This window comes from Panthera uncia, chromosome D1 (assembly GCF_023721935.1).
Source record: "Panthera uncia isolate 11264 chromosome D1, Puncia_PCG_1.0, whole genome shotgun sequence".
In the NCBI taxonomy this organism is placed as follows: Eukaryota; Metazoa; Chordata; class Mammalia; order Carnivora; family Felidae; genus Panthera; species Panthera uncia.
In genome coordinates this window covers 14,397,140-14,422,846 of record NC_064808.1, presented here as the reverse complement: position 1 = coordinate 14,422,846, position 25,707 = coordinate 14,397,140, and the positions used below count along the sequence as shown (strand labels likewise).

Below are 25,707 nucleotides of genomic sequence, written 5' to 3'. Positions count from 1 at the left end.
TAACTGACCATAACTTATGAGTTAGCTTCCAGATCTGAATTCATATGTTAGATTTTGCTTAAAAGGGGAAACACCTATTTAGAACCATGACAGCTCACTTTATCCATAAGCCACTATTGTCCGTACTTGAATGTACATTAAAAACCTGACACTGGCACTAAAAATTGCTGAATTTTCATTAGGAAATGCACTTTACCCTAAATTCTCCTTACACATCAATAGTGATCAAATCTTCCAGAATCTGTTCTGCAGCCTTTTCTGGAGACTGTAGGTTGTAACAACTCATTTCCATCATTACTGACATGTCCATAGTTACTGACTCTCCAATCAGCCGAAGGCATTTTATAAGACACATGACGTCCCGAGCAACTTCCACATCTGTAAGAGAAAGTTAATATTCATGACTCAAGCCAATGAAGAGCTACTGATTAACATTATACTAAAATAAAATATTAATAATTAAATGCCAAGAATCTATCTGAAGTCTTAGAGATGCTTAGGTCTCTTCAGTTTTCCTTATAGCATCTATATTGTGGTAAACTGACCAGGAGAGGTCATAGTGGCAATCAATGTTTTTTTGCATCCAGTCGAAACAAAGCACAGGGTTCATGTAGGAAGGGGCTAAATATGGACACAGTAATTATTATTACCATCAGATATGGCGGCCTCATCCTCAGCCAAAAGGTCGTCATCAGGATGGAGATACAAATGATCCACTAAGGAGGAAGGCACAAGGAAAGACAGGTACCCCTGGAAATATAAATCTTCCAGTTATACTTTTTTTCAATTAATGTTTATAGGTGTAAAAAAAATTGAGACCAGATTCTTATCAGCAGAAAATACCAGACAAATCCAGGCTGAGGGACACTTTATATAAAACAGGTATGGTCTTCAAAAAATATCAAGGTCATGAAAGACTAAGAAAGGTTGACAAAAGCCCTAGATTAAGCTAAATGAACATGACAACCAAATATATCCAAGATCTTGGATCAGACCCTAATCAAGAGGAAAAATTATGGGCACAATTGGTAGAATCAGAATGTAACTGTATGATACAATATCAGTATCGAGTCACCTGATCTTTAAATTGTGCTGTGGTTACGTAAGGATACTCTGTTCTTAAGATACGTGGTAAAATATTTAAGGACAAAGGGGCATAATGTCTACAACTAACTCCCAAGTGGCCCAGGAAGAAAAAAACGTATAGAAGGAAGGAAAGCAAATGGCAGTTAACAAACGATGAATCTGGAAGAAGGGTATACAAAAGTTCTTTGTGCTATTCCTGTAGCTCTTTAAATGTGAAATCAATATATAATAAGATAAAATAAAATGCAAGAAAATTATAAATAACGCAGGAGACTATCTAAATAGAAATGAACTAGAATTCTAAGAAAAAAAATACAAAGTCCTAAAAAGCTAACTACAACATACAACAGACTGATACTCTGAAAGATCCACTGAATCGTCTAAAGGATTAGACGATTAAGGATTAGCTTTAGCTCCCTTACTTTTTTCAGTAGGCACACCATGTTTGTGTGTGGATTCAAATGCAGGGCAAGAGGATGAGAGAGGGCTTCTTGGTACTGAAGACAACAGGCATAGAACTTGCACCAGAATTCCTGTTGTAAATTTCGAAATTCCTCCTGGGAAAATTCATACTCTGTTACACTTCCTTGGAGCTGGCAAAGACGACGACAAAAAAGAAACTGTTAATACCATTTGGGATCTTTCTCCTCCAAAACCTAACTGCCTAATATCATTTTACTAAATTATAACCAAATGAATATCCCTTAGGCCTTACATGCCATAGATTATATATATATACATTCTCTAATTAAAAGGTTTAAATATTTATACTTCCTACTAACAAGGTGCAGTGAACTATTTGAACCATTCCCCAGTACCAATCTACCCTATATCAAGAAATTATCATTTGTTCTCTACCCAAACCTCACCTCACTTACTTTTTTTTAAAAAAAAAATTTTTTTTTTTAATGTTTATTTATTTTTGAGACAGAGAGAGACAGAGCATGAGCAGGGGAGGGGCAGAGAGAGAGGGAGACACAGAATCCGAAGCAGGCTCCAGGCTCTGAGCTGTCAGCACAGAGCCCGATGCGGGGCTCGAACCCACGAACTGTGAGATCATGACCTGAGCCGAAGTCGGACGCTTAAGCGACTGAGCCACCCAGGTGCCCCCCTCACCTCACTTTCAACAGCTAAAGTGACTTCTTTCTTCAGTTCACTCCAGGAAAGATCTAAATTCCTCTCAGTTCCTCGACAGAAAATCTAAAATTAAGAGAGATATTTTAGAGACATTTCATCCAAAACTGAATGAAAAAAACTTCAGTTTAGAAGGCATGGAGGCAATACGTAACTATACAATAGAAACTGAACATGCCTAAAATACCCATCTACTTCTAATGCTGTGCAAATAATTTCTGTAAGTAAAATCATAGCAAGTTTAAAATCATTTCTTTTTAAAAAATTATTTGAAGAATATTTATTTATTTTTGAGAGACAGAGAGAGATAGAGCATGAGGGGATAGGGGCAGAGAGAGAGAGGGAGACAAAGAGTCCAAAGTAGGCTCCAGGCTCTGAGGTGTCAGCACAGAGCCCAATGTGGGGCTCGAACCCACGAACTGTGAGATCATGACCTGAGCTGAAGTCAGATGCTTAACCAACTGAGCCACCCAGGCACCTCTGAAATCATTTCTATAGACCAGAACGAACTATAGATATCCATGAATCTGACAGAATTATAACAGGATACATTTGGATTACTAAAAAAAGCAAAAAGCCCTGGAAAGGCCATTGCTTAGCTGGAGGGAAGTTATAAAATGATGTTAAACACATACTCCGAGACTGGTATAAAAGCAAGCCAGAGTAGTCATGTGGCTGGCCACTCTACTACAAATGACTCTCCTAAAGGAAAGCATTTAATAAATGTCTTTAGTGATTGTTTAATATCTCCGTGTGCAAGAGATATCATAAGAAATACACATTTAATTGCTGTTAACAAGGAAGAAGGCTGATGAGAGGAAAAGAAAAAACACCTTGGGGGCACCTGGATGGCTCAGTCAGTTAAGCGTTTGACTGTTGACTTCGGCTCAAGTTATGATTTCATGGTTTGTGAGTTCCAGCCCTATGTGGGACTGTGTGCTGACAGCATGGAGCCTGCTTGGGATTCTCTCTCTGCCCCTCCTCTGCTGGAGTGCTCTCTCTCTAAATAAACTTTATTATTATTTTTAAATGTTTATTCATTTTTGTGTGTGTGAGAGAGAGAGAGAGAGAGAGCGTGCATGCACATGCAGGGGAGAGGTAAAGAGAGAGGGAAAGAGCAGATCCGAAGCAGGCTCTGTGCAGAGAGCAGTGAGCCCAATGTGGAGCTAGAACTCACGAACTATAAGATCACGACCTGAGCCGAAGTCGACACTTGACCGACTGAGCCACCCTGGCGCCCCAATAAACTGATAAACTTAAACAAACGAACCATCTTGGAGAGAGTGATCATGTCACACTGAAGTTCTATCAGAGAGAAAACAGAAAACATGTAATAGCCAGATATTTAAGAATGTATGTAACAGAAAGGTCAAGGGTCTATAAACGGTATCACCTGAGAGAAAGTTAAGGCACTGCGTGTACTTGGAGAAAGACAATGCGGAAAGATTCTTGAAATATTTGAAAAGTTGCTTTCTAGAAGAGAGACATGTTCTATGAAGTTCCAAAAGAAAGAATTCACCAAAAGGATGGGGACTAAATTTGATCCAAATGGGAAGAACCTTTAAATTATACAGCTCAGGAGCAAGAACTCCACAAGAGCCAGTGAGAAACTTGTCACTGGAGGCAGAGACAATTAGAAGCTGAAAAGCTGTGTGTTAAAAGCCTCAGAAGGTGTTTCTTTGTGTGGAGGGTCAGGTTAGGAGATTTTAAGGGGTCTTGCAAGTCTATGAGTGATTATCATATTTAATTAATTTATTTTTAAATGTTTCCTTAAATGTTTATTTTTGAGACAGAGAGAGCACATGAGCTGGGGAGGGGCAGAGAGAGAGAGAGAGACAGAGAGAGAGACAGAGAGAGGGAGGGAGGGAGAGAGAGGGACACAGAGGATCTGAAGTGGGCTCTGCGCTGACAGTGGAGAGCCCGAGGTGGGGACCAAATTCATGAACCCAAATTCATGGCCTAAGCCAAAGTCAGGTGCTTAACTGACTGAGCCACTTAGGAACCCCTATTTATTTTTGAGAGAGAGAGAAAGAATGCACATGTGTGGGCACCAAGGGACAGAGAGGGAGGGAAAGAATCCCAAGCAGGTTCCTTGCTGTCAGCACATAGCCCGACTCGGGGCTCGATCCCATGAACCACGAGATCATGACTTGAGCCAAAACCAAGAATTGGACACTTAACCTACTGAGCCACCCAGGCACCCCAAGATTTTGTTTTTAAGTAATTTCCACACCCAATATGGGGCTCGAACTCACAATCCTGAGATAAAGAGTTGCATGCTCTACTGACTGAGTCAGTCAGGTGCCCCACTATTCTATTTCAAATCCACGAACTAATTGGCAATTTAAGGAAGCCTAAGTGACTTTATTTTTTTTTAATTAAAAAAATTTTTTTTAATGTTACTATTTTGAGAGAGAGAGACAGAGAGAGACAGACAGACACATGGAGTGTGAGCAGGGGAGGGGCAGAGAGAGAGGGGGAGACACAGAATCCAAAGCAGGCTCTAGGCTCTGAGCTGTCAGCACAGAGCCTGACGTGGGGCTCTAACTCCCAGACCGCGAGATCATGACCTGAGCCAAAGTCAGATGCTGAACCAAATGAGCCACCCAGGCGCCCCTTTAATTTTGTTTTTGAAGTTTATTTATTTTGAGAGAGAGAGAGAGGGTGTGCAAGCAGGGGAGGGGTGGGGGGGGAGAAAATCCAAAGCACTGTTAGCTTGGAGCCCAATGCAGGGCTCAAACTCACAATCTGTGAGATCATGACCTGAGCCGAAAATGAAGAGTCAGATGTTTAACTGACTGAGCCACCCAGGTGCCCCTCTAAGTGACTTTAAGGTAAAGAATCTTTTTATAAAGCATTAAGTATCTCTTAAGCCATGTGACTTTGAAGATTCAATTTTCAGATTTTTCTTGAATCTGAACATGTCAGACCTCCATTGTATTAACAAAAAGATAAATGTAGAGTACTATCAAAACTAACGAAGAAAACATTTTAAATTTCTTTCAAGTACAGAGATTATATGCAGTATAGTACGGTATCTTTTTACAATAGTGTAAGCACACATTTCTCTTTCAACTACTAGTATGCTTCAGTAGTCATTGGGAAAGTACCCACAATTCTACCTTCCTGTTGGGAGTCTTATTTAGTGGAAAAAACACAAAAAAAATTTACACTGACATTTATAAACACATGCATATGTAACTGCAAAAATGTTTGTTTTGTGTATATAAAACAAAAGTTAATAGTAATTATTAATTATACAATGACTATACAAGAGACAGTCTTAAATAAACATTAAATCTTTTCTTGCTGACCTGTAAAGCTTTACATAAAGCTGCATTTATGAATCGTCCTGGTGTAAATAGAGTCTGCAAATACATCTCCTGTTAGAACAGTAAAACAAAAATTAGTATCATCCTAAATAGGTAAAATTTGGAAAAATTTGAAGGAAGAATTAATCACATTAGCACCAACACTTGAGTTTCCATTATAAAAACATGGCCCTTCTGTATTTCAGCAATACCAAGTACTAGAGCAGTTCTATATTTTCACATTAAGGAAGAGACTACAGTGTGTTTGAGCCAACTAGGCATACTATAAGGAAATCAGCGTATTCCTCATGGAGTACTTTACTGGGTTCCACTGGAAAACATAGCTTGTGAAATGCCAGCCTTATATGGAAAGGCGAACACAGGTTTATTGGTGATACACACTGGTAAGAGGAGAATTAAGCTAAACTGGTTTCTCTACCATCCATAAAGTACTCATCTTATGTCTCACATATAAAAGGAACCAATAGGCATTACATGTAAAAACAAACAAAAAATGCAATAAACTGTCACTACTTGGAAGATTAAGTAGAGAGAAGAAAAACGGAAAGTCTTAAGTTGCCCAAATATTTTGCCCAAATTTCACAATTCAGATTTGCCAGGAAGTAGCAAATCGGACTAATCTTCACTCAAGTTTCCTTCCTTCTCCTGGGGTTCTGGGGGGTGACCCAGGGCCCATAATCTTCTACCTCATTTAACATAAAGGCATCAACTGATGCCTTTTTCTCTTCTTCTTAACCTGAGGATATCTCTGAAAAATAGGGAGACTGGCCTGTTTTGCTCTCTACTGAATTATCATCTTTTTAAAAAGAGATTTCATGCCCAGTGTGGAGCCCAATGCAGGGCTTGAACTCACAACCCTGAGATCAAGACCAAGGCTGAGATCAAGTGTTGGGACTCTCAACCCACTGAGCCATACAGGCACCCCAATTGCATTTTAAAGTTATTTTCCTCATAGCATATACTGTTACTAGAATTTATTTGATTTCTAGCTTATATGCATGTACCAACATGGTTATAAACACTAGTGGACACCTAGTGTTTATGCCTACCCAGGATCCATTACCCTTCTTTTACTAACAAATCCCTACCTTCCTCTGGGGGAACCATTCCTCCTCTACCCATATTCCCCATACTCAACTGACTTCACCACCTCCACAAGAACAAGGTGCACATTGGACATGTTTCTCATGCTAAGGCAGATTATTCTATTCTTTCTGATCAGAGTGACTGTGTCAGAAATCAGCACACTGCTCAAGCCAGGCCAATGAGAGTCTACTTCAGGACCAGGGACAGTGGTTCTCCCTCTTCTCTGGGGTCCATAGAATGCGTAGTTCACACAATGCATAGGCTCAGGGAGCCTGCCTGAGAATAAACCCAACAAGAAGGAAAACAAAATACAAAGGAGAAATCAAGCCCTGAAGGCATTGTGGCACTGTTCCCGCCTTGGGTGAAGCCAGGTAACTCTCCATTTCTCAGCTGCACAAATATTCTCCTTTTAAGCTTAAGTCAGTTTGAGGTGGGTTTCTTTCACGTGCAGCTGAAAGGATTCGGACTAATACACCTGGTTCTTCTCAAACCAAGGATCAGGGTAAATCATCCTCTTACATAAGACTTTAATGTTGCTTACTCTGGGGTCTTGATCATCTCTGATAATGATCTCTTCCTCTGGCAGAGAGTGCATAAAAACTGAATTCCATTGACCTGCAACATTACTATAGGGAAACAAAAAAGGCCATCAGTCTACATAAAAATGAGGACTAAAAGCTGATGCTGTTGATCTACTGAAGATTTCAAAATAAATAAGTAAAATTTATTGTCAACAGTCTGGCTTTATAGAAGTGCTCTTACCAGTTGTTTTTTTTTTTTAATGTTATTTTCATGTTTATTTTTGAGACAGAGAGAGAGAGACAGAGAGAGCACGAGCGGGGGAGGAGCAGAGAGAGAGGGAGACACAGAATCTGAAACAGGCTCCAGGCTCTGAGCGGTCAGCACAGAGCCCGACATGGGGCTCGAACTCACAAACCGTGAGATCATGACCTGAGCCGAAGCTGGACGCTCAACCGACTGAGCCACCCAGGGGCCCCTTAATTTTTTTTTTTTTTTAATGTTTATTTTTGAGAGAATGTTATTTTAAAGTAATCTTTACACCTAACATGGGACTTGAACCTACAACCCCAAGATCAAGAGTCCCACGCTCCACTATGCCAGCCAAGTGTGCCCTTGCTCTTACCAGTTTTAACAGGCATCTTCCTGAAATGAACACTCTAACCACAAATCTACAAACAATAGCTAACTTTTATTTTGCATTTACTATTATTAGATATTATGCTAGGCACAGTTAAGGATATTATTCTTATAAGCCTTATGGTAATTATGAAGGACGTATCACCCACATTTTGTAGATGGGAAAAGTAAGGCTTTGTCACAGCTAAATTTCACAAGTGGACTCAAACTCTTATCTGATACCAGATTCTTTGCTTATCACCACTTTGTTTGAATGCCATCTATAAGGAGTACGCTCATATTATCTGAGATGTGGCTCAACCATCTGGGGCAACTATCCCTATAGTTCTAGTCTAGAGTATAGGACTGATTATGAGGGATCCCTAAAGTTCAATTAGTTTAGTTCCAAAGACATTAAGCTATATTCCAGGGAATCCTGCACAGGGTGTTTTAGGAGTATGTAAGTGTCTGATTAAGAAATTTTTTTCAAATGTATTTTGTAGCTAGTAAAACATTTAAAACTATTATGCACATTAAAATATTAGAGACCAAATATATCTATTATTAGAGATAACCAACAATAACATTAAATTGTGTTATAATTTTATTCTCACAAAATACTAGTTTTATATATTGGAGTTCATTATCTTTTGAAAAAAAGGGTTTCCTGTTTAAAACAAAAAAGTTTGAGGAGCACTATACTTGTGCAATCAATTTCTCTTATGATGAGAAAATTGAGAACCCAAAGGGGCTGCAGTATCTTTTGGAAGTTGTGGGTACTGGAAATAGTCTGTTCAGAAGCAGAGTAAACTCCCAAATTAGAAGTATTTTAGATAGGTGCTATTGCTCCCAAGAAATATGGCATTTTATCTCATTCCAACCCTAAGAATCCTTCATTTTGTTCTAAAACCAAAAGGTAAGAAACATCACAAAATGTAAAAGGAGGAATTTTGGAAAATAGTTAACAGTAGGCAAACCCAGGACTGAATCCTTTAAATGCAAACACTTGACTTCGGTTCTACATAACAAGCTCTCTTGCTTTCTTAGAATGGAACCCCTAGGGGTGAGGCTAGACGACAGAGGAAGTGATCCATACTGCTCAAAGGTGATGTATCTCACAACAGTTTGGTTCTCAGCATCATGCCACAGGGCCCAGATATCCGTTGAGGTTAAGGCAAAGTCAATCAGTGTCTCCTAGGAGGAAATGTGGGGGAAAGGGGTTAAAATATGAAAGAGGAATAGCTTACAGCAACTTAAATTTGTATTAATAGGAGGTCAAAAGCATAAAAACAGAAGATAGTACCACACGAACTTGGTAAAACTCAAAAGAAATTTGGTCTGCATCTATCAGTAAATATTTCATTTTAAGATTTCCATCCCTTTACAACATAGTTAAGTCAGCCAATTCTTTCTTATACTTGAGTGATATGCAAAGGATGATCCAACCTACCTGAGAAGTGAAAACGGACGAAATGTGATCTAGACTATAGCGGTTATTCTCAGTGCTCACCAGTTGGAAAATGCAGAACTGTTAAAACACAAATTAATAATTCATAACTTGAAAAAAATCAACATGCTACTTTTCTAACAAGTTATGAGCATTCAGAAACCAATTATTTTTTTAATTAAAAATTTTTTTTTTACATTTATTTATTTTTGAGAGACAGAGAGAGAGCAGAAGTGGGGGAGTGGCAGAAAGAGAGGGAGACACAGAATCTGAAGCAGGCTCCAGGCTCTGAGCCATCAGCAAAGAGCCCGATGCAGGGCTCGAACTTGCGAACCGTGAGATCATGACCTGAGCTGAAGTCGGACGCTCGACCGACTGAGCCACCCAGGCGCCCCAATTAAAAAAATGTTTTAAGTAGGCTCCATGCCCTACATGGCAAGAGCTCCATGCAGGGCTTGAACTCATAACCTTGAGATCAAGACCTGAGCCGAGGGGTGCCTGGGTAGCTCAGCAGGTTGAGTGTCTGGCTTTGGCTCAGGTCATAGTTCATGGGTTCGAGCCCAGAGTCTGGAGCCTGCTTCAGATTTTTGTGGCTCCCTGTCTCTTTGCCCCTCCCCTGCTTGTGCTTTGTCTCTCTCTCTCTCTCAAAAATAAACATTAAAAAAAAAAAAAAAAAAAAAGACCCGAGCCAAGATTAGGAATCAGACGTGGGATACTTAACCGAGTGAACCACCCAGGTGCCCCTAGAAACCAATTTTTATAAAGGTGTGGTAAAATACACATAACATTTGTCATCGTAAACCCCCCCCTTTTTTTTTACCATCTTAACCATTTTTAAGAGCACAGTTCAGTAGTATTAAATACATTCACATTATTGTGCCACCTATATCCAGATCTTTTCTCATCTTGTAAAACTGAAACGATACTCATTAAATAGCTCCACACTCCCTTCTCCCTCCAGTCCCTTCCACCCACCATTCCACTTTCTGTCTCTATGAACTTGACTGCTCTAGGCACTTTATATAAGTAGAATATTAACAGTATTTTCTTTTTGTGACTTCACCTGGCATAACATCCTCAAGGTTTATCCATGTTGTAGCATGTGTCAGAATTTCCTTCCTTGAAGCTGAATAATATCCCATTTTATGTATATACCATTTTTGTTTATTCATTCATCTGTCAAGGAACACTTGGGCTGCTTCTACCTTTTGGCTACTGTAGATAGTATGATGACTATGGGCGTACAAATTTTTTTTTTTTTTTTGGACTGTCTACAAGAAAACACTATCTTTTAAGTAAGAAAGAACATGCGCATGTGAGCACAAGCAGGGGAGGAACAGAGGGAGAGAGAGAGAATGATAAGCGTGGAGCACAATGTGGGGCTCAATCTCATGACCGACCATGAGATCATGACCTATGCTGAAATCCAGAGTCGGCGCTTAAACGACTAAGCCACCCAGGTGTCCCCAAATACGTCTTTGAGACCTTGCTTTGAATCCTTTGGGTATATACCCAGAAGTGGAATGGCTGGATCATAGATAGGATAATGCTACAATTAGCTTTTAAAGGAACTGCCATACTGTTTCCCACAGTGGCTGCAACATTTTACTTTCCGTCACCAGTGCACAAGGGTTCCAATTTCTCCATATCCTTGTCAACACTGCTATTTTCTGTTTTTTTGGGGAGGATAGTAGCCATCCCACGGGTGTGAGGTGGTATCTCATTGTGGTCAGAAGCCTGTTTTAAGTTTATATTTTTACCAAAGTGCCAGAGATAATTTAAAACATATGCACAATACAAATCAACACTAGTTAACTTCTACTAAAAACAAAACTCTATAAAATAATTCAAGTGTAGTATTTAACTCTATTGCCAAAACAAAAAATTTCAAACCCAAAAATGATACTTTATGGATATTTTAAGTAATTTTTTTGGAAAAAGAAAATTCACTATAAACTGGTAAGAGTGACAATGGTTCTCTCTTTATAACACAGAAGTTACTAAAGGGTAGTACTAAAAGAAAAATACACAGGGGCGCCTGGGTGCCTCAGTCGGTTGAGCGTCTGACTTCCGCTCAGGTCATGATCTCAGTCTGTGAGTTTGAGTCCTGCATCGGGCTCCGTGCTGACAGCTCAGAGCCTGGAGCCTGTTTCAGATTCTGTGTCTCCCTCTCTCTCTGACCCTCCCCCGTTCATGCTCTGTCTCTGTCTCAAAAATAAATAAACGTTAATAAAAAAAAAATTAAAAAAAAAAAAAGAAAAATATACAGAGAGTCCCTTCTGAGAAAAAGTTGGAGTGTATGAAATACAAAAGATATATGCAGTGTGCATATTCATCCTAGTCTAGAGCTGTATTTTACAAGTTGCAGATCTCAACCTGTTAGTGGAATATAAATCAATTTAGCAGGTCTCAACCAGCATTCAAACAACAAGAACAACAACAACAAAGTATCAAAGTTCATCAGTTCATCACTCATAGTAAAGGTAAACATGTTTCGTATATTTTTTTTTTGTTACATATTTTGTATACACATACACCACAATATGTGTATAGTAGATAGCAAAACAAGGTATTTCTTGTTGGAAAAATGCTGGCCAAGCATATAGTGCTTCTCAAATTACCTGTGGTAAAGGACTAGTTTTTTGTTTTATTTAATTTCCAACCTGTTGCAGATTGATATTTTATTTATAACATACAGGAATCTTGAATGTGGATGTCTGTAGCAATGTTAAACCACTATAAAAGTATCTGAAAGTTCACTCTCATGTTCTGTAGCTATCTTACTGCAAACTGGTAAACAAGAATTTGTGGCCCAGGACCAGTCTGTGGACCACACACCATAGTCTACAGGACTTCTGTTTGAGAGTTGTATTAAGGTCTTAGATGGAATACAGACGGCAGCTTGTATGATCAATGAGAACAAGATCCTGGAAATACCCGAAGTAATACACTTACTAAAGAATTAGAATCCAAAGAACCAAAGGAAACACCAGAAATAAATGAATAGGAATGGATATAAATATTAGAGACAAAGGAAAAATAAATTTCAACTGTGCCTATTAGAGGAAAATACAGGCTGAAGAGCAGGATATGTGTAGGGGGAAAAAAAGTCTACAAGTTCACCATAACATGAGTAGGTCTAACTGCCAAAAAGGTTTATCTGATTTTAGGCTTCATTAATAGAACCATAATGCTCAAAAGAAAGGAGATAACAGCTCTGCTCAATTTCACACCACTCCTACACTCAATTTTGAGTCTTTTAGAGGAGTGCTTCTCAAAATGTAGACCATAGACTATTTCAGGGGATCAGTGAGGCCAAAACTCTTTTCATAAGAATACATTATCTGTTGGGGCGCCTGGGTGGCGCAGTCGGTTAAGCGTCCGACTTCAGCCAGGTCACGATCTCACGGTCCGTGAGTTCGAGCCCCGCGTCAGGCTCTGGGCTGATGGCTCGGAGCCTGGAGCCTGTTTCCGATTCTGTGTGTCTCCCTCTCTCTCTGACCCTCCCCCGTTCATGCTCTGTCTCTCTCTGTCCCAAAAATAAATAAACGTTGAAAAAAAAAAAAAAAAAAGAATACATTATCTGCAATATCTGTGTTGATATTTTTGCATTGATGATGCACAAGTCTAAATAAGAGGGTAAAATTACTGGTGCCTTATAATGAATCAAGGCAATGGCACCAAACTGAACACCCTTGCATGAGAAAAACACTCAGTACTAGGAATAGAAAGGAACTTCCTCAACATGATAAAAGGCATTTATGAAAAATTCACAGCTAATGTCATACTCAGTGGTGAAACACTGAAAGCTTTCTCCCTTAGACCAGGAACAAGACAAAGATGCCAGCTCTTCCCACTTCTATTCAATATTGTACTGGAATATCTATCCAGGGCAATTAAAAAAAAAAAAAAAGGCATTCAGTTGATTCAATTGGAAAGGAAGTAATAAAACTATCTTTATTTGCAGATGAGGTTATCTTGTATACAGGAAGTTCTAAGGACTCCACTATAACCCTATTAGGACTAATAAAATAATTCAGCAGGGTTGCATGATACAAGACCAATGATACAAAAATCAACTGTATTTCTATAAACGTTCACTGAATAATCTCAAAATAAAATTAAGAAAATAATTTCATTTCAATAATTTCATTTCCACTAGCATTAAAACGAATAAATACCCAGGAATAAACTGGTCAAAAGAACTGCAAAACTTCTACTCTGAAAACTATAAAACATTGTAAAAAGAAATTAAAGATGTAAATATATGGGAAAACATTCCATGTTTATGAACCAAAAGACTTAATATTGCAAAGATGGCAATATTTTCCAGCATCATCTACAGAACCAACATAATCTCTATCAGAATCTATCAAATAATAATAATAAACATATTTTGGTCTCTGCCACTGGGTGCTGGCACTAAGCTAAAACCCTTGTAATTTCCTGAATGATGAAGATGATAGGAGCATCTTATACAAAGCTCTAGAATCCCTTGGAATTTCCTGGGTGATAAATGCCTTTTCTTTTTTCTTTAATTTTTTTTTTGAACGTTTATTTATTTTTGAGACAGAGAGAGACAGAGCATGAACGGGGGAGGGTCACAGAGAGAAGGAGACACAGAATCTGAAACAGGCTCCAGGCTCTGAGCTGTCAGCACAGAGCCCGACGCAGGGCTCGAACCCACGAACCGTGAGATCATGACCTGAGCCGAAGTCGGACGCTTAACTGACTGAGCCACCCAGGCGCCCCGCCTTTTATTTTTTCAAGTAGGCTCCACAACCAGCATGGGGATTGAACTCACCCTGAGATCAAGAGTCTCTACTTACTCATGCTCTACTTACTGAGCCAGCCAGACGCCCCAGAAACACCTTTTGTTCTAATGAGATGACTCCTAGATAGCTTCAAGGATTAGGGCTGGTCACCAGAAAGACCAAGCCATGATTAGAAGCTTGAACTTTCAGCCCCAACCCCCATTCTCTGGGGTGGGGAGAGAGGCTGGAAATCTAGTAATAATGGATTATGCCTACATCATGATGCCTCCATAAAAATCCCTAAAATAAAAATCCCTAAAGTATGGTATAAGGAGAGCTTCCAGATTGGTGAACACATCCATGTGCCAGGAGGGTGGCAAACTCCTACACCACAGGGCAGAGGCCTTTGAACTCAGGATCCTTCTGGACCTCACCCAACATACCTCTTCATCTAGTTGTTCATCTGTATCCTTTGTCATATAGTAAACTGGCAAATGTAAGTTACTGTTTCCCTGAGTTCTGTGGACTACTGGAGGAAACTGAGACCGAGGTCAGGGTCATAGGATGGATGAATCAAGAGCCCAAGGAGGTAAAAAGAGTATCCACATTTGGCTTAGAGTGTAGGTGCATGAGCAGAGTGTGAAGGCTTTCACACATATGGAAGGCCTGGTATAGGGTGGAAACTCAAGCAGAACAAGGAGGGTGTTCACATAGAGTAGCAGTCCGTATTGGTGATTAAAGCCCAAGCAGGGAAGGAAGGTGACCACTCAATAGGGGTGGCAGAGTATCAGCTCAAAAGGCATGAACAAGGCATCCATATGGAGGGGCAACCTGTAGTTGGGCATCAGAGCCCAACAAGGGTGAAGAGGCACCCGGATGGGCACCTCCAGCACAGTGAGGACAGACCCTACCTCAGTGAAATGTTATCCGGATTAAATGGATAACATGCATAAAGCGTGTGAGCCCAGAGTAAGCACTGTCCAAGTATTTGCTATTAATGTACATAAGGGGCCCGGCATCATGGCAAACACAGAATATCCAACGAATGGTTGTTTATTACAGGATTACCATTATATGACATCCGAAATACCTCATCTACATACAACAGCTAGTGTTTGGAAGACGAGCAAAATTATTTCTAAAAATTAACTTCCCTCCAACCACTTAGTAACACCTGCATCCCTTTCATAACTCCATTTTTCCACCCAGATGTCCAAACTGGCTCTTTCTTATTTAGCTTTGGTTAACTTTACCTTTCACGTTCCTTTGAACTCTCTACTCCCTTTCACCACGACTTCTTCACGATTTTTTTGATTCACACATTAGCACAAAACCCATCATCTCCACAGAAACAACACATGAAACACCTAGGTTGGTGGGAAGAGCTTAAATAGGCTCAAATGTATCTCCCGCTACTTGCCCACATCAGTACATACAGTGTAGCTTGATACAGGTCTTATTTGTTTCATACCTGTCCGCGTTTTGGTGAATGCATGAACAGCCCTAGGTAGAGTCCCATGGAAGGGGAATAAGCAAGCCGTAACTTATGTCCAGTTCCAATACTGAGCTGAAAGTCTTTACTCACAGGAACATACTCCAGCATGTCGGCCACCATCAGGCACATTTGGTCCTGCTCAAGATAAGTCAACAAGTAGTATCAAAGAATATCCAAGTCAGGAAAAACAAACTTCTTCCCCCTTTTTTTTTTTTTTTAAATTTTTTTTTTTTCAACGTTTTTTATTTATTTTTGGGACAGAGAGAGACAGAGCATGAACGGGGGAGGGGCAGAGAGAGAGGGAGACACAGAATCGGAAACAGGCTCCAGGCTCCGAGCCATCAGCCCAGAGCCTGACGCGGGGCTCGAACTCACGGACCGCGAGATCGTGACCTGGCTGAAGTCGGACGCTTAACCGACTGCGCCACCCAGGCGCCCCAAACTTCTTCCCCTTTGAAAGGATGTGCACTCATCACACCTAGCACTCCTCTTTTATCTGCTGAGGGACACTAAAGATTTTTTTTAAAGTCTGAGATGAAAATGTCTCTTAAGTCTGATAAATAAGATCATCTAACTGTTTTGCTTATGAATCCTGAAAACTGTTTTATCAACTTGCATTTACAAAACACATTCATTCCTCTTAAGTGAAGATTATTCTCTGTACTATCTTAATTCTGTAGGATTCATAATTTAAAAATATATAAAAAGGGGAGAAATGTATGAAAAAGCTAAATGAAACTGTCTGAATGTAGAAATGGCCTGCAATTTCCAAACCTCAGTGATCTTAATAATCTTTGACAGAAACAGCAAGATTGACTTCAATTCTCTCACAATTCGCAAGGCTATTTTAACTTACAGTAACTATAAATGTAGCATTTACCTTATAAGACCACATTCGTAGTTTATGATCCTGGCACAGAGCAAAGATGAAGGCATCGTGCTCGACACAATGAACAGCAAGAGCGAGGGGACGATCTGAAGGCCCCTGGTCACCTCTAAAAACATAAAGCCCAATTTTAGGCTCGTAGTGTTCTAACTATCAGGTTATTAAAACTTGTTTTTAAAAACTTTTTTAACATTTATTTATTATGAGCATGAGCAGAGGAGGGGCCGAGAGATGGAGAGACACAGAATCCAAAGCAGGCTGTAGGCTTTGAGCTGCCAGCACAGAGCCCGACGCAGAGCTCGAACACACAAACCGCGAGATCATGACCTGAGCCGAAGTCGGATGCTTAACCGACTGAGCCACCCAGGCACCCCAAGATTATTAGAACTTGTAATTAAACAGATAAAATAAAGTTATAAATGTACCATTTTGTTTAAGATTTTAAGTATTTCCTACATCCAACATGGGGCATGAACTCGCAACCCCGAGATCCAAGAATTGCATGATCTACCGATTAAGCCAGCCAGGTGCCCCTATAAATGTACACTCTTAGTCAACACAAGGAACCAAGAGTTTACATGCTGGTATCAGATAACTATATTTTCTACTTGGTCTATAACCAATCACTATGATATACTTTAAAGGGCTCTACATAAGAAAGGAATAGAGTTTTAATCATCAGAAACTTTCTACTTCTAATTTTACACAAAATTAGTGAGTCAGGGCAGAGCACTGAATTGAATATCATGAGAATATATAGAAAAAATCAGTTTCTGCTATCAAGATGTCTGAGGTGTGGCTCTCCTCAGATGGACTGTGATATTTTGCAGACTCTTCTCCTTTCCGGTATAATGCTTATCTGCCTTAGAGTAAGACTAGAATCACTAATAGTTCATGACGAGTGCAAAAATGAAATTCTTGGGCCCTTTGGTTTGCCCACCAGACACCACTTACCTGATAGCTGTTGGCATCCAGCCTATAAGCAGTCTCTGCATTACTGAACTCTGTTTTAGTTCCACAACTGACACCATCCCTACGAGATTGAAAACAGACCAGTGACATCCAACGCACCTCTTGATCAGACTCAGAGAAACTCAAAAACAAGGATCCATCCAATCATGAACAAGTTCCTTACAACAGGTGGACAGGCTTCTCCATTTCCATACTGAATAAGAGAGTTTTAGGATGTACCTTTCCACATACATCACACTTAAAATATCTTGAATCATTATTGCATTAATAAAAATAGCACTAACATATTGCTAGGGAAAATTTTTGCCAAACAGTTACAAATAGTAACCTGATTGCTGCTCAGAACAGTCATTCTTCCCAAAAGAATCATTGGGTTCCTTTCACGTGTCAGGCACAGTTCTAGGTGCTGAAGATGTGGCAGTAAACAAAACGTTAAAAAAAAAAACACCTGTCCTCATAAAACTTACATTCCACTGGGAGAAGGGCAGAAGCCGAGACAGCTCACAAACTAAGCAGAATGGTAATAAGTGAAAATAGAAAGCATACAGTGAATGCTGCGTGTGTATGTGCAATTTGGAAAAGGGTGGTCAGGGAAGGCCTCACACACTGAGGGAACACTGAGTGAAGACCTTGAGGAGTTAAGGGAATGAGCCAAGCTGGCAGCTGGAGAAAGACTATCTCAGGCAAAAACCCTGATGTAAGAGTGTGCCCGGTATGTTCAAGGAATTGCAATTGCGAGAAGCATGAGGCTGGTGTAGAGAAGGCGAAGGGGAAAAAAGAGGTCCCTGAAAGCCAACGTAAGGACTCTGGGTTTATTCAGAATGATATGAAGAACAAACCCTCACTTGAGGGCTTTGAGCAATGGGGTGACATGACTCTACTTAGATTTAAGTGTATCTCAGAAGTTTCTGTAGAGGGGTAAGAACAGATCTGAGGGATATTTAGGAAGATAATGCAATAATCCAGGCAGGAGATAGTGGTGACTTGGAGCAGGTTATCAGCAGCCGAACTTCCTTGTGTCAATTAACTTATTTTAGTTATAGTACCTCAACCTGAAGGTAGATAACTAGTCAACTCGTCTCTACTACAGGCCTTAGACTAGGCTGTCTTACAGTTATGTCTTCCCACATTCCAAAAAGCTTTACAATTCCTCATCCGCTGTATAAAATCTTACCTTCTCAGAAAACAAAACAAAACAAAACCAAACAGTAAAAGCACTAGAGACTCCTTTGGCAAGCAACACTGAATGATCAATTTCAGGGGGAGTAGGGAAACAATTCCCGCCTTGTATGATGGGTATGGTCTTCTAAGGTCTGTTTTACTGCCAACATTCCTTGCTTAAAGTTAAATCCAAGTTCAGCTCCCACTCTTACCAGGTATGTCATAAGACGGTAGTTTAAGAACAAAGATTCCCCCAGAAGCAGACGGAAGAGCAAACAGAGCCTCCCCATCACTGCCAAGCCAAGCTGCCGAGGAGGTAGAATTAGGGGAGAGTCCAGGTACTGCTGGAATTAATTGAGAGTTGCAAGGATCCCTGAAATCAACTTTTCCAACGTCAGTAAATATTGACTGCATCTGACTTTCAATTACCAACTCCTGTGGAGTGATTAAAAAGAAAAATCTGTTAAATCAAAATAAGCTGAATTTTGCTCAGTTCCTTTCAATGGCTACAAAAGCTTTAAAAGAAACAATTGAGCCTGGAAACAAAGCTGTTCTTTTTCATCAAGATTATTTCAACTTAAAAATGTGTCTGATCATTTTAAATTGTAACTATCAAAAGTATGCTTGGTAAGAGCTACCAAGAAATCCAATTTTCCTTCAATTTCTAAAGGATATTGCTCCAGCATTAGATGTGTGACAACCAGAGTAACTTGGGAAATAAAGGATATTACTCTTAACCAACTTACGCTCCTGTACATCCGGGAAGGGTGTGGTAAAAGTAATCTGTGCACTGTCTGATTGGTCAAGATCAAGATTATCACATGATTCTGAGTCTCAGAGACGTGAACCCCTCCAGGTAAGAGGCTGCAATTTTGGAATTTGAGGCGAACTGCATTATTCAACAGATTTACGTCCAGTGACTCTTCCACCAGCTCCAATGTATCTCCAGAGGTCTTCCTATTAAAAAAGAGACATTTGTTTAAACAGTTTATGCTTTCCTAACTGACTGTTGTTTTGAAATATATGGAAGTGGCTTCCAGATGAACTTTCCCAATTTCAAAGTTTTGGGTAAACAAATTCAGATCAACTTTTAGAATCTAAACCATCACGATACATTCATTTGCCAACCACAGCACCATATAAAATTCCAATCTTACTATATGATTCTCTGTTAAAATGGAGGCATTTCCAAACTTGATGGCTTATTTATTTAGGATGATGATACTCAAAGTAACTGAACCCCACTATAAAGAAAATTCACACCATGCACCCCCATTACTTACAGTGGAATGCCTCTACTATCAGTACTACAGCATCATACTACGGTGACCCTAACAAATGTGACTCTTTCCCTTTCAGTGACTTCCTCTTGGATGCAGGGAAGACCTCTTCAGGCGCAGCTCTGCCATATGGTAGCACTGGATCATAGAAAACACCGTGCTGGGAGGGCCCTACCTTCTCATCAGCTCATTTACCAGTCTGCCTGCATCCCTCCCCTGAAGAGCGAGTCTCCTTTCAGCAATTTGAGGGCAACCTCTGATGTTCTCAAGTATATCCCTTCTGTGTCCATCTCTCCTTCTGCCAAAGCCTTCCCTCAACATTCAAATGCGCTCTTCCCTGGCCTCTCCCTTTCCATCACCCCATTCCTGCCACTATCCGGCTATCACCATCTCTCCTTTCCCCTCCATGGCCATGTCTTCTCTATCTCCTCATCTCCCTCATACTCTTCAACCTGCCCTCTTCTTACCAAGGTCACCACACCAATTCCAGTGGATTCCTCAGTCCTGTTCTTACTTGACCTCTTAGTAGCATTCCCCATACTTGACAATGCTGTCCTTCTGAGAGTTTCTTTCTTGACTTCGATGATACTACCCTCTCCTGCTTTTTCCCTGTGTCTCCAGGCATTCCCTCTCCTTCTCCTGGACCTGACGCTTGCATTTTATTTCCTCCAACCTTGATTTTCGGGTGTCTTATCTGCTTACTGTACCCATTCTCTCAAAGCGCATCTTTTCCACCCCCGAAGCTGTACGCGCCATGGGAACTCTAATTTCCTAGGGCTGCTTTGCTTCTGGTAACTCACGGCACGTCATCAGCACAATTTTTTGGACTCTCAACCTCGTCTCTGAAAACCTGCTTCACCTTCCTGCTTTATGGTTAAAGTTGGGTCCTGGATCTTGCCCTGAGGACACCCCCCAGAGTCCTCTCTAACAGTGGTAAGCTCTCTCTGCCACACTCTCCGTGCTGGGGCCTCAAAGTGGGGCACAGCTGTCCTGCTTGCTCCCCACTGCCACTCCAGCGCCACTGTTCCTCCCTCCCTGCCCGAACTACTCAGCTCTGAGGCATGTGCAGCCAGACACCACCTACGACCCCTGCCCACCGCAGTTATCTGCAGGTCTCTTTCATTCCTTGAAGACTAGCTCCTGGCTCACTGTTACTCTCCCACACTTCCTTTCCCATATCTATATTTTTTTCTAATATCTCACTTTCTGCAGTTCCCCTCTAGTGATTGCTCTTGACTGTGTATACATACACTATTATACTTCCTCCATACACTTGCTTTGCCCTCCTTCGAGAATTGGAGTTCTCTGCTTCTCTCACAGCGGTGCTCCTTAAGAGAGCTATTCTGTACTCACAATTCCTGTCATCTTCTCTCCAGAGCCCAGCCACTTCGGATGTTTGTACCACAGTGGGAGCAGTTTCTGACAAACCTCCACCACGCAGAGGTCTATTTTCATTTCTCTGACTTATATGCAGTACTTAACAGTTTTTCACTATTCTTCTCCTTGAAATATTTCCCTTAGCTTCTGAGATAACACTCTCTTTTTGTTCAACTCTTATTTCCCTCCTATTCCTTCCTAGTCTCCTTATCTTACTAAATATTGGAGTGCTCCAGGGTTTAGTCCTCAGACCTTAACTTTCCTCCACTACACAAGTTCTCAACAGGGGAACGATCTACCCCACTCCTTAATAACATTTAATAGTACCTGGAGAACTTTTTGCTTGTCACACTGGGGAGGGGGTGCTCTTGGCCTGTAGTGGGTAGAGACCAGGGATGCTACTCAATACCCTAAAATGTGCAGGGCAGCTCCCCACAACAAAGGTTTTTCTGGCCCCAAATGCCAATACTTCTGGCAATCTCTAAGTGATCTCATTCAGTGTAATAGCTTTAAATGCCATCTAATGCCAGCAATTCCCAAATCTATATCTTTAGTCCAAACTCTCCACTGAACTGGCTACTGCCTCAACACTTCCACCTGGATATCTAACAGGGGTTTCAAATGAAACCTGTTACAGAACACCTAGACTAGCAAACCTGAAAAACAAAGAGACCAAAACACCTACTTCACCTTCACTCTTCTCCAACTCAATTAATGGCATCTCTGTAACTTCCAGTTGCTCAAGACAAAACTCTGGAGGTCACCCTTGATGCTTCTCTTTCTGTATACCCTATATCTGAACCAATAGTAATTCTAACAAACTCACCTTCAAGACATATCCACAAACAGAATATTTCTCACTGCCTCTGCCAATACCACCCTGTTCTAAGCTGCCAGCATCTCATCTGGACCGTGGCACCAACCTCCTAATCAGTCTCCCTGCTCCCAACCTTTCCCCACTATACCCTGTCCTCAATACAGCAGCCACAGCGATCTTCTAAAAACACAACCTAGATCAGGTCATTCCTCCACTTAAAACCCTTCAATGGCTTCTTCTCATCTAACTCAGAGCAAAAGTCGAAGCCTTAAAGTTACCAACAAAGCCCTGATTTGACCCGTGGCTACTTTCCTATTCTACCCTTTGATCACTCAGCTGCAGACTCCTGGCCCCTTGCCATTCTTTGAGCACAATGAACAAGCTCCTGTCTGAGGTTCCTTGCATTTTTGGTTCCTTTTTCTTGGAAGGCTCTACCTGAAAAATCTCATCCCCCAGATACCTACTTCTTCCGCTCAAATGCCAACTTCTCACTGGGTCTTCCCTGACTACCTTCTATGAAAGGTAACTGTAGGCATGTCCTGCAGGCATTTCCCTTTCCTCTCACCTTGCCTCCCTGTTCTCTATTCCACTCATCACTGGACAAACTGTATTTATTTGTTTTGGGGGGTTATTGCTGTTTATTGCCTCTTTCCCTCCAAAAGAGCAGGGACTTTGTTTTGTTCCCTGCTATATTCTCAGTCCCTGAACACTGACTGGAAAATATGAGGTACTAAAAAGTATTTCTTAAATGAGATTTGTACGTCAAACATAGGTCTCTCTTCTGAGCCTCAGACCTATACATTTCAAGGCCTACATGACATTTCTGAAGGGCTCCTACACAGATAACTTCAAATGTATTGGAAAGAATTATTCACATCTCTCCATCTTCTTTGTATTAGTAAAAGGCAACTTGCCCACCCAATATCTTGTTAGTCACACCAGAAACCAGGGAACTGACTTTGTTCCCTCCATTTCCCTTCCCATCTTCTACCTCATATTCACTCTGTCACCAAGTCCTAGTGAAACTGCCTTCTAAATGCATCTTAAATCCACCTATTTCTCCTTTCCTAGCTACTCCCGTAAGTGAGCCACCAGCATCTCTCACGTGGGCCATCATTAAAGCAAGCAGTTTTTTTGTATTATACCTATCTAACTGAAATCCACCTGCCATAGAGTAAAATGATTTTTTTTCTTTTTAAAGAAAAGAAAAGGGGTCAAGACCTGAGCTGAAATCAAGAGTCAGACGCTTAACCAACCGAGCCACCCAGGAACCCCTAAACTGTTTTTTTTTTCTTAATGCAATTTTGGTTATGTTAGTAAAGAGTAACTCTTTAAAATCCTTCAGTGATTACTCAATGTGCTCGGGGGGAAAAAATCCAAAACGCTTAGAAAGGATCTGAGGGTCCTCCATGATCTGAGTCCTGCTTACTTCCCCCCTCTCAGCATCTTCACACCACTTTCCATTTCGCCCACTGTACTTAAGCCACACAGATCTCCATCCAGTTAGTTCCTCAAACCTGCCCAGTTCCTTCTACCTCATGGATTTTGCATATGGTGATGCCGTGTGCTGGACGGCTCTGTCCCCCAATCCCCTCCCTGCCCGGCCAACTTTTCATCCTACAGATCTCGGGTTAAATGTGATATCCTTGAAGGCCTTCTCTGTCTCACTAATAACATTTGGTCCTCTCATTAGCCTCTCACAGCCCCTATACTTTTCCTATGAGGCAAGTATGAAAAATTTGTATTTATACACCTATGTCGCAGTCCCTTACTTTAGTGTATTTTCCTTCATAAAACTGCACCATCAAAAGCAGGTCCACACCCGTCTTCAAACAGCTACAACATCTTGCGTGATGGAAATGGTGTTGCTTTTGTTCACCACTCCATCTCTAGCAAACTTAGATACTAGACGTGCTCAGATGCCTGACGTGAAAGAGCTCAAATGTATTTGAAGAATTAAGGAAGCTGTAGAACACTATAAAAACACAATGAGTTCAAGTTTAAGACTGGACTTTGGGGCTTTATCCCATAAGCTTCATTTCCTCTGCTTTTAGTGCTGCCTGGAAGGGCAGCTCTCCTAGTACTCTGCGTCTCCCTAATTTTCCCCTGATTCAGATGTGAAAACAGTCCTCTTTTCCTGTCTATTACCGCCTCGGAGAATGACATTCTGGGAACAGCCATGAGAAGTCAGAAGTCCAACAGCCCAACCTGCCAGGGGGGTTGGCGAACACAGCACTTACCAATGAATGAACCTGTTTCTGGTGACGGCGAACAACTTGCCACTTTCCAGATAACAGAAGCCTCCCGCGCTCTCACTGTATTTCACGGCTCCAGCCAAGGCATTTGCAGTCCCTGCAAAAGAAGATTGGTCAGCCCGCACACCTAGCTCTTTAGGGATGACAGGGACTGAAGGCACTGAGAAAGCAGAGGGTGACGACTGACAATCCATACAAAGAGAAGGGGAAGAAAGGAGGGCGAAGTAGGACACTACGGAAGCTCTGATCCCGGGGCTATAGGCATGTGGACTTAGGAGTATGAACGAGGGGTCAGACATGTAGGGACCCATAGGAGATGCCCGAGGGGAAGGACCGGATCGCGTCCTCCTTAGCTGCTGCCGTACCAATGCCGCACACTGTGAATTCCCGAAAGTGTCTCGGCCTCTCGCGCTCAGCACCGCTGAGCTCCACGAAGCTCCGTTCCAGGGCTCCCGCCGCCGCCATCTTCCCGCCGCCGCCGCAAGGCTCGACGGGACGCAAGCAAAGATGGGAGGCCATCGTCACTTCCGGGGGTGGGGCGGGCGGAGTTGCGGACAGGTGAGGAAGCCAGAGGAGAAGAGAGGGTAAGACCGTTCGTTGCAAGGCTTCCAGTCAGTTGGCTGGAGAACGAAAGTGGGCAGGGAGGGAGTCAGAAGGGAAAGGGAAAACGCGAGCCGATTCTGCTTGCGGGAACTTTCGCCTGGCCGGCTGGGATGCCCCCCAGGGGGCGGTGCCCTTTTCCCGGCGACCTCCGGGAGCGGGGCGGGGCCGGGTTTGTTTCCATTTTGAAAACCCGGGCGCGGGCGGCGGTGGAGCTGAGCTTCCCGGGAGGGGCGAGGTCCGGGGAGGCGGGGCAGCTGAGCGCCCTCTGCCGGGTTTTCCGAGTTCGCGGTCACCCTTCCCTGCGTTGGGGTGGGCAGTCCGTAAGTCTCCTGGTCTCCCTTTTGGCCTTCGGTTGACATGTGGAATGGGGAGAGGGAATCTTTTGTATTGGAATCTTTTCAAGAGGCTGTATTCGTGTAATCTTGTGTAATGATACATATTGCGTTCGATAAAACATTGATACAAATTGCTGAGATTACCTAAATACTGCTCACTTGCGTACGTGAAGGGAATTTGCCTTTGCTTCCATTCCTCATCTGGAAGTTTGGAAGATATTGTGACTTTGCCCATATCTAGGGCACAATAGATGCCCAGAACTGGGGAAAATGCTGATCTTCAGGGGAAAATGTTTTTCTTTTTTCCTCAGTAGTCAACATTTGTTAAGCAATTCTTTTATTCTTGCTATTACCAGTGACTGCAACCTTTCGCTGTCATTCTGTTTCATTGATCCTATGCTGACCACTCCCGCCTAACTTTCCAGCTTGCTCCTAGGACACCAACGCTAGTGATGCCATCCCTCCATCCCACCTACTGTGTCCATTGTTCTTCCACCTTTTCACTGTCCCTCATTTCCTTGAGGTTTCCTTCTTGCTCTGCTTAAGTTCC

General features: G+C 41.6%; 1 protein-coding gene across 1 annotated transcript in view; it reads right to left on the bottom strand.

Moving 5' to 3' along the window:
- Nucleotides 1–24,784, bottom strand: part of NUP160 (nucleoporin 160) — a 54,289-nt gene extending 29,505 nt beyond the window's left edge. The window contains exons 1-15 of the mRNA XM_049616815.1: nt 24,585–24,784; nt 24,205–24,316; nt 19,237–19,447; nt 18,703–18,925; nt 17,312–17,390; nt 16,352–16,466; nt 15,448–15,606; nt 9,226–9,303; nt 8,872–8,969; nt 7,180–7,264; nt 5,535–5,603; nt 2,203–2,286; nt 1,509–1,679; nt 651–750; nt 213–378 (exon numbers count right to left, since the gene is read on the bottom strand). Coding sequence (XP_049472772.1) covers nt 213–378; nt 651–750; nt 1,509–1,679; nt 2,203–2,286; nt 5,535–5,603; nt 7,180–7,264; nt 8,872–8,969; nt 9,226–9,303; nt 15,448–15,606; nt 16,352–16,466; nt 17,312–17,390; nt 18,703–18,925; nt 19,237–19,447; nt 24,205–24,316; nt 24,585–24,738 — 1,904 coding nt within the window. The 5' untranslated portion in view covers nt 24,739–24,784. The remainder of the gene's footprint in view (nt 1–212; nt 379–650; nt 751–1,508; nt 1,680–2,202; nt 2,287–5,534; nt 5,604–7,179; nt 7,265–8,871; nt 8,970–9,225; nt 9,304–15,447; nt 15,607–16,351; nt 16,467–17,311; nt 17,391–18,702; nt 18,926–19,236; nt 19,448–24,204; nt 24,317–24,584) is intronic.
- Between the last annotated feature and the right edge of the window lie 923 nt (nt 24,785–25,707).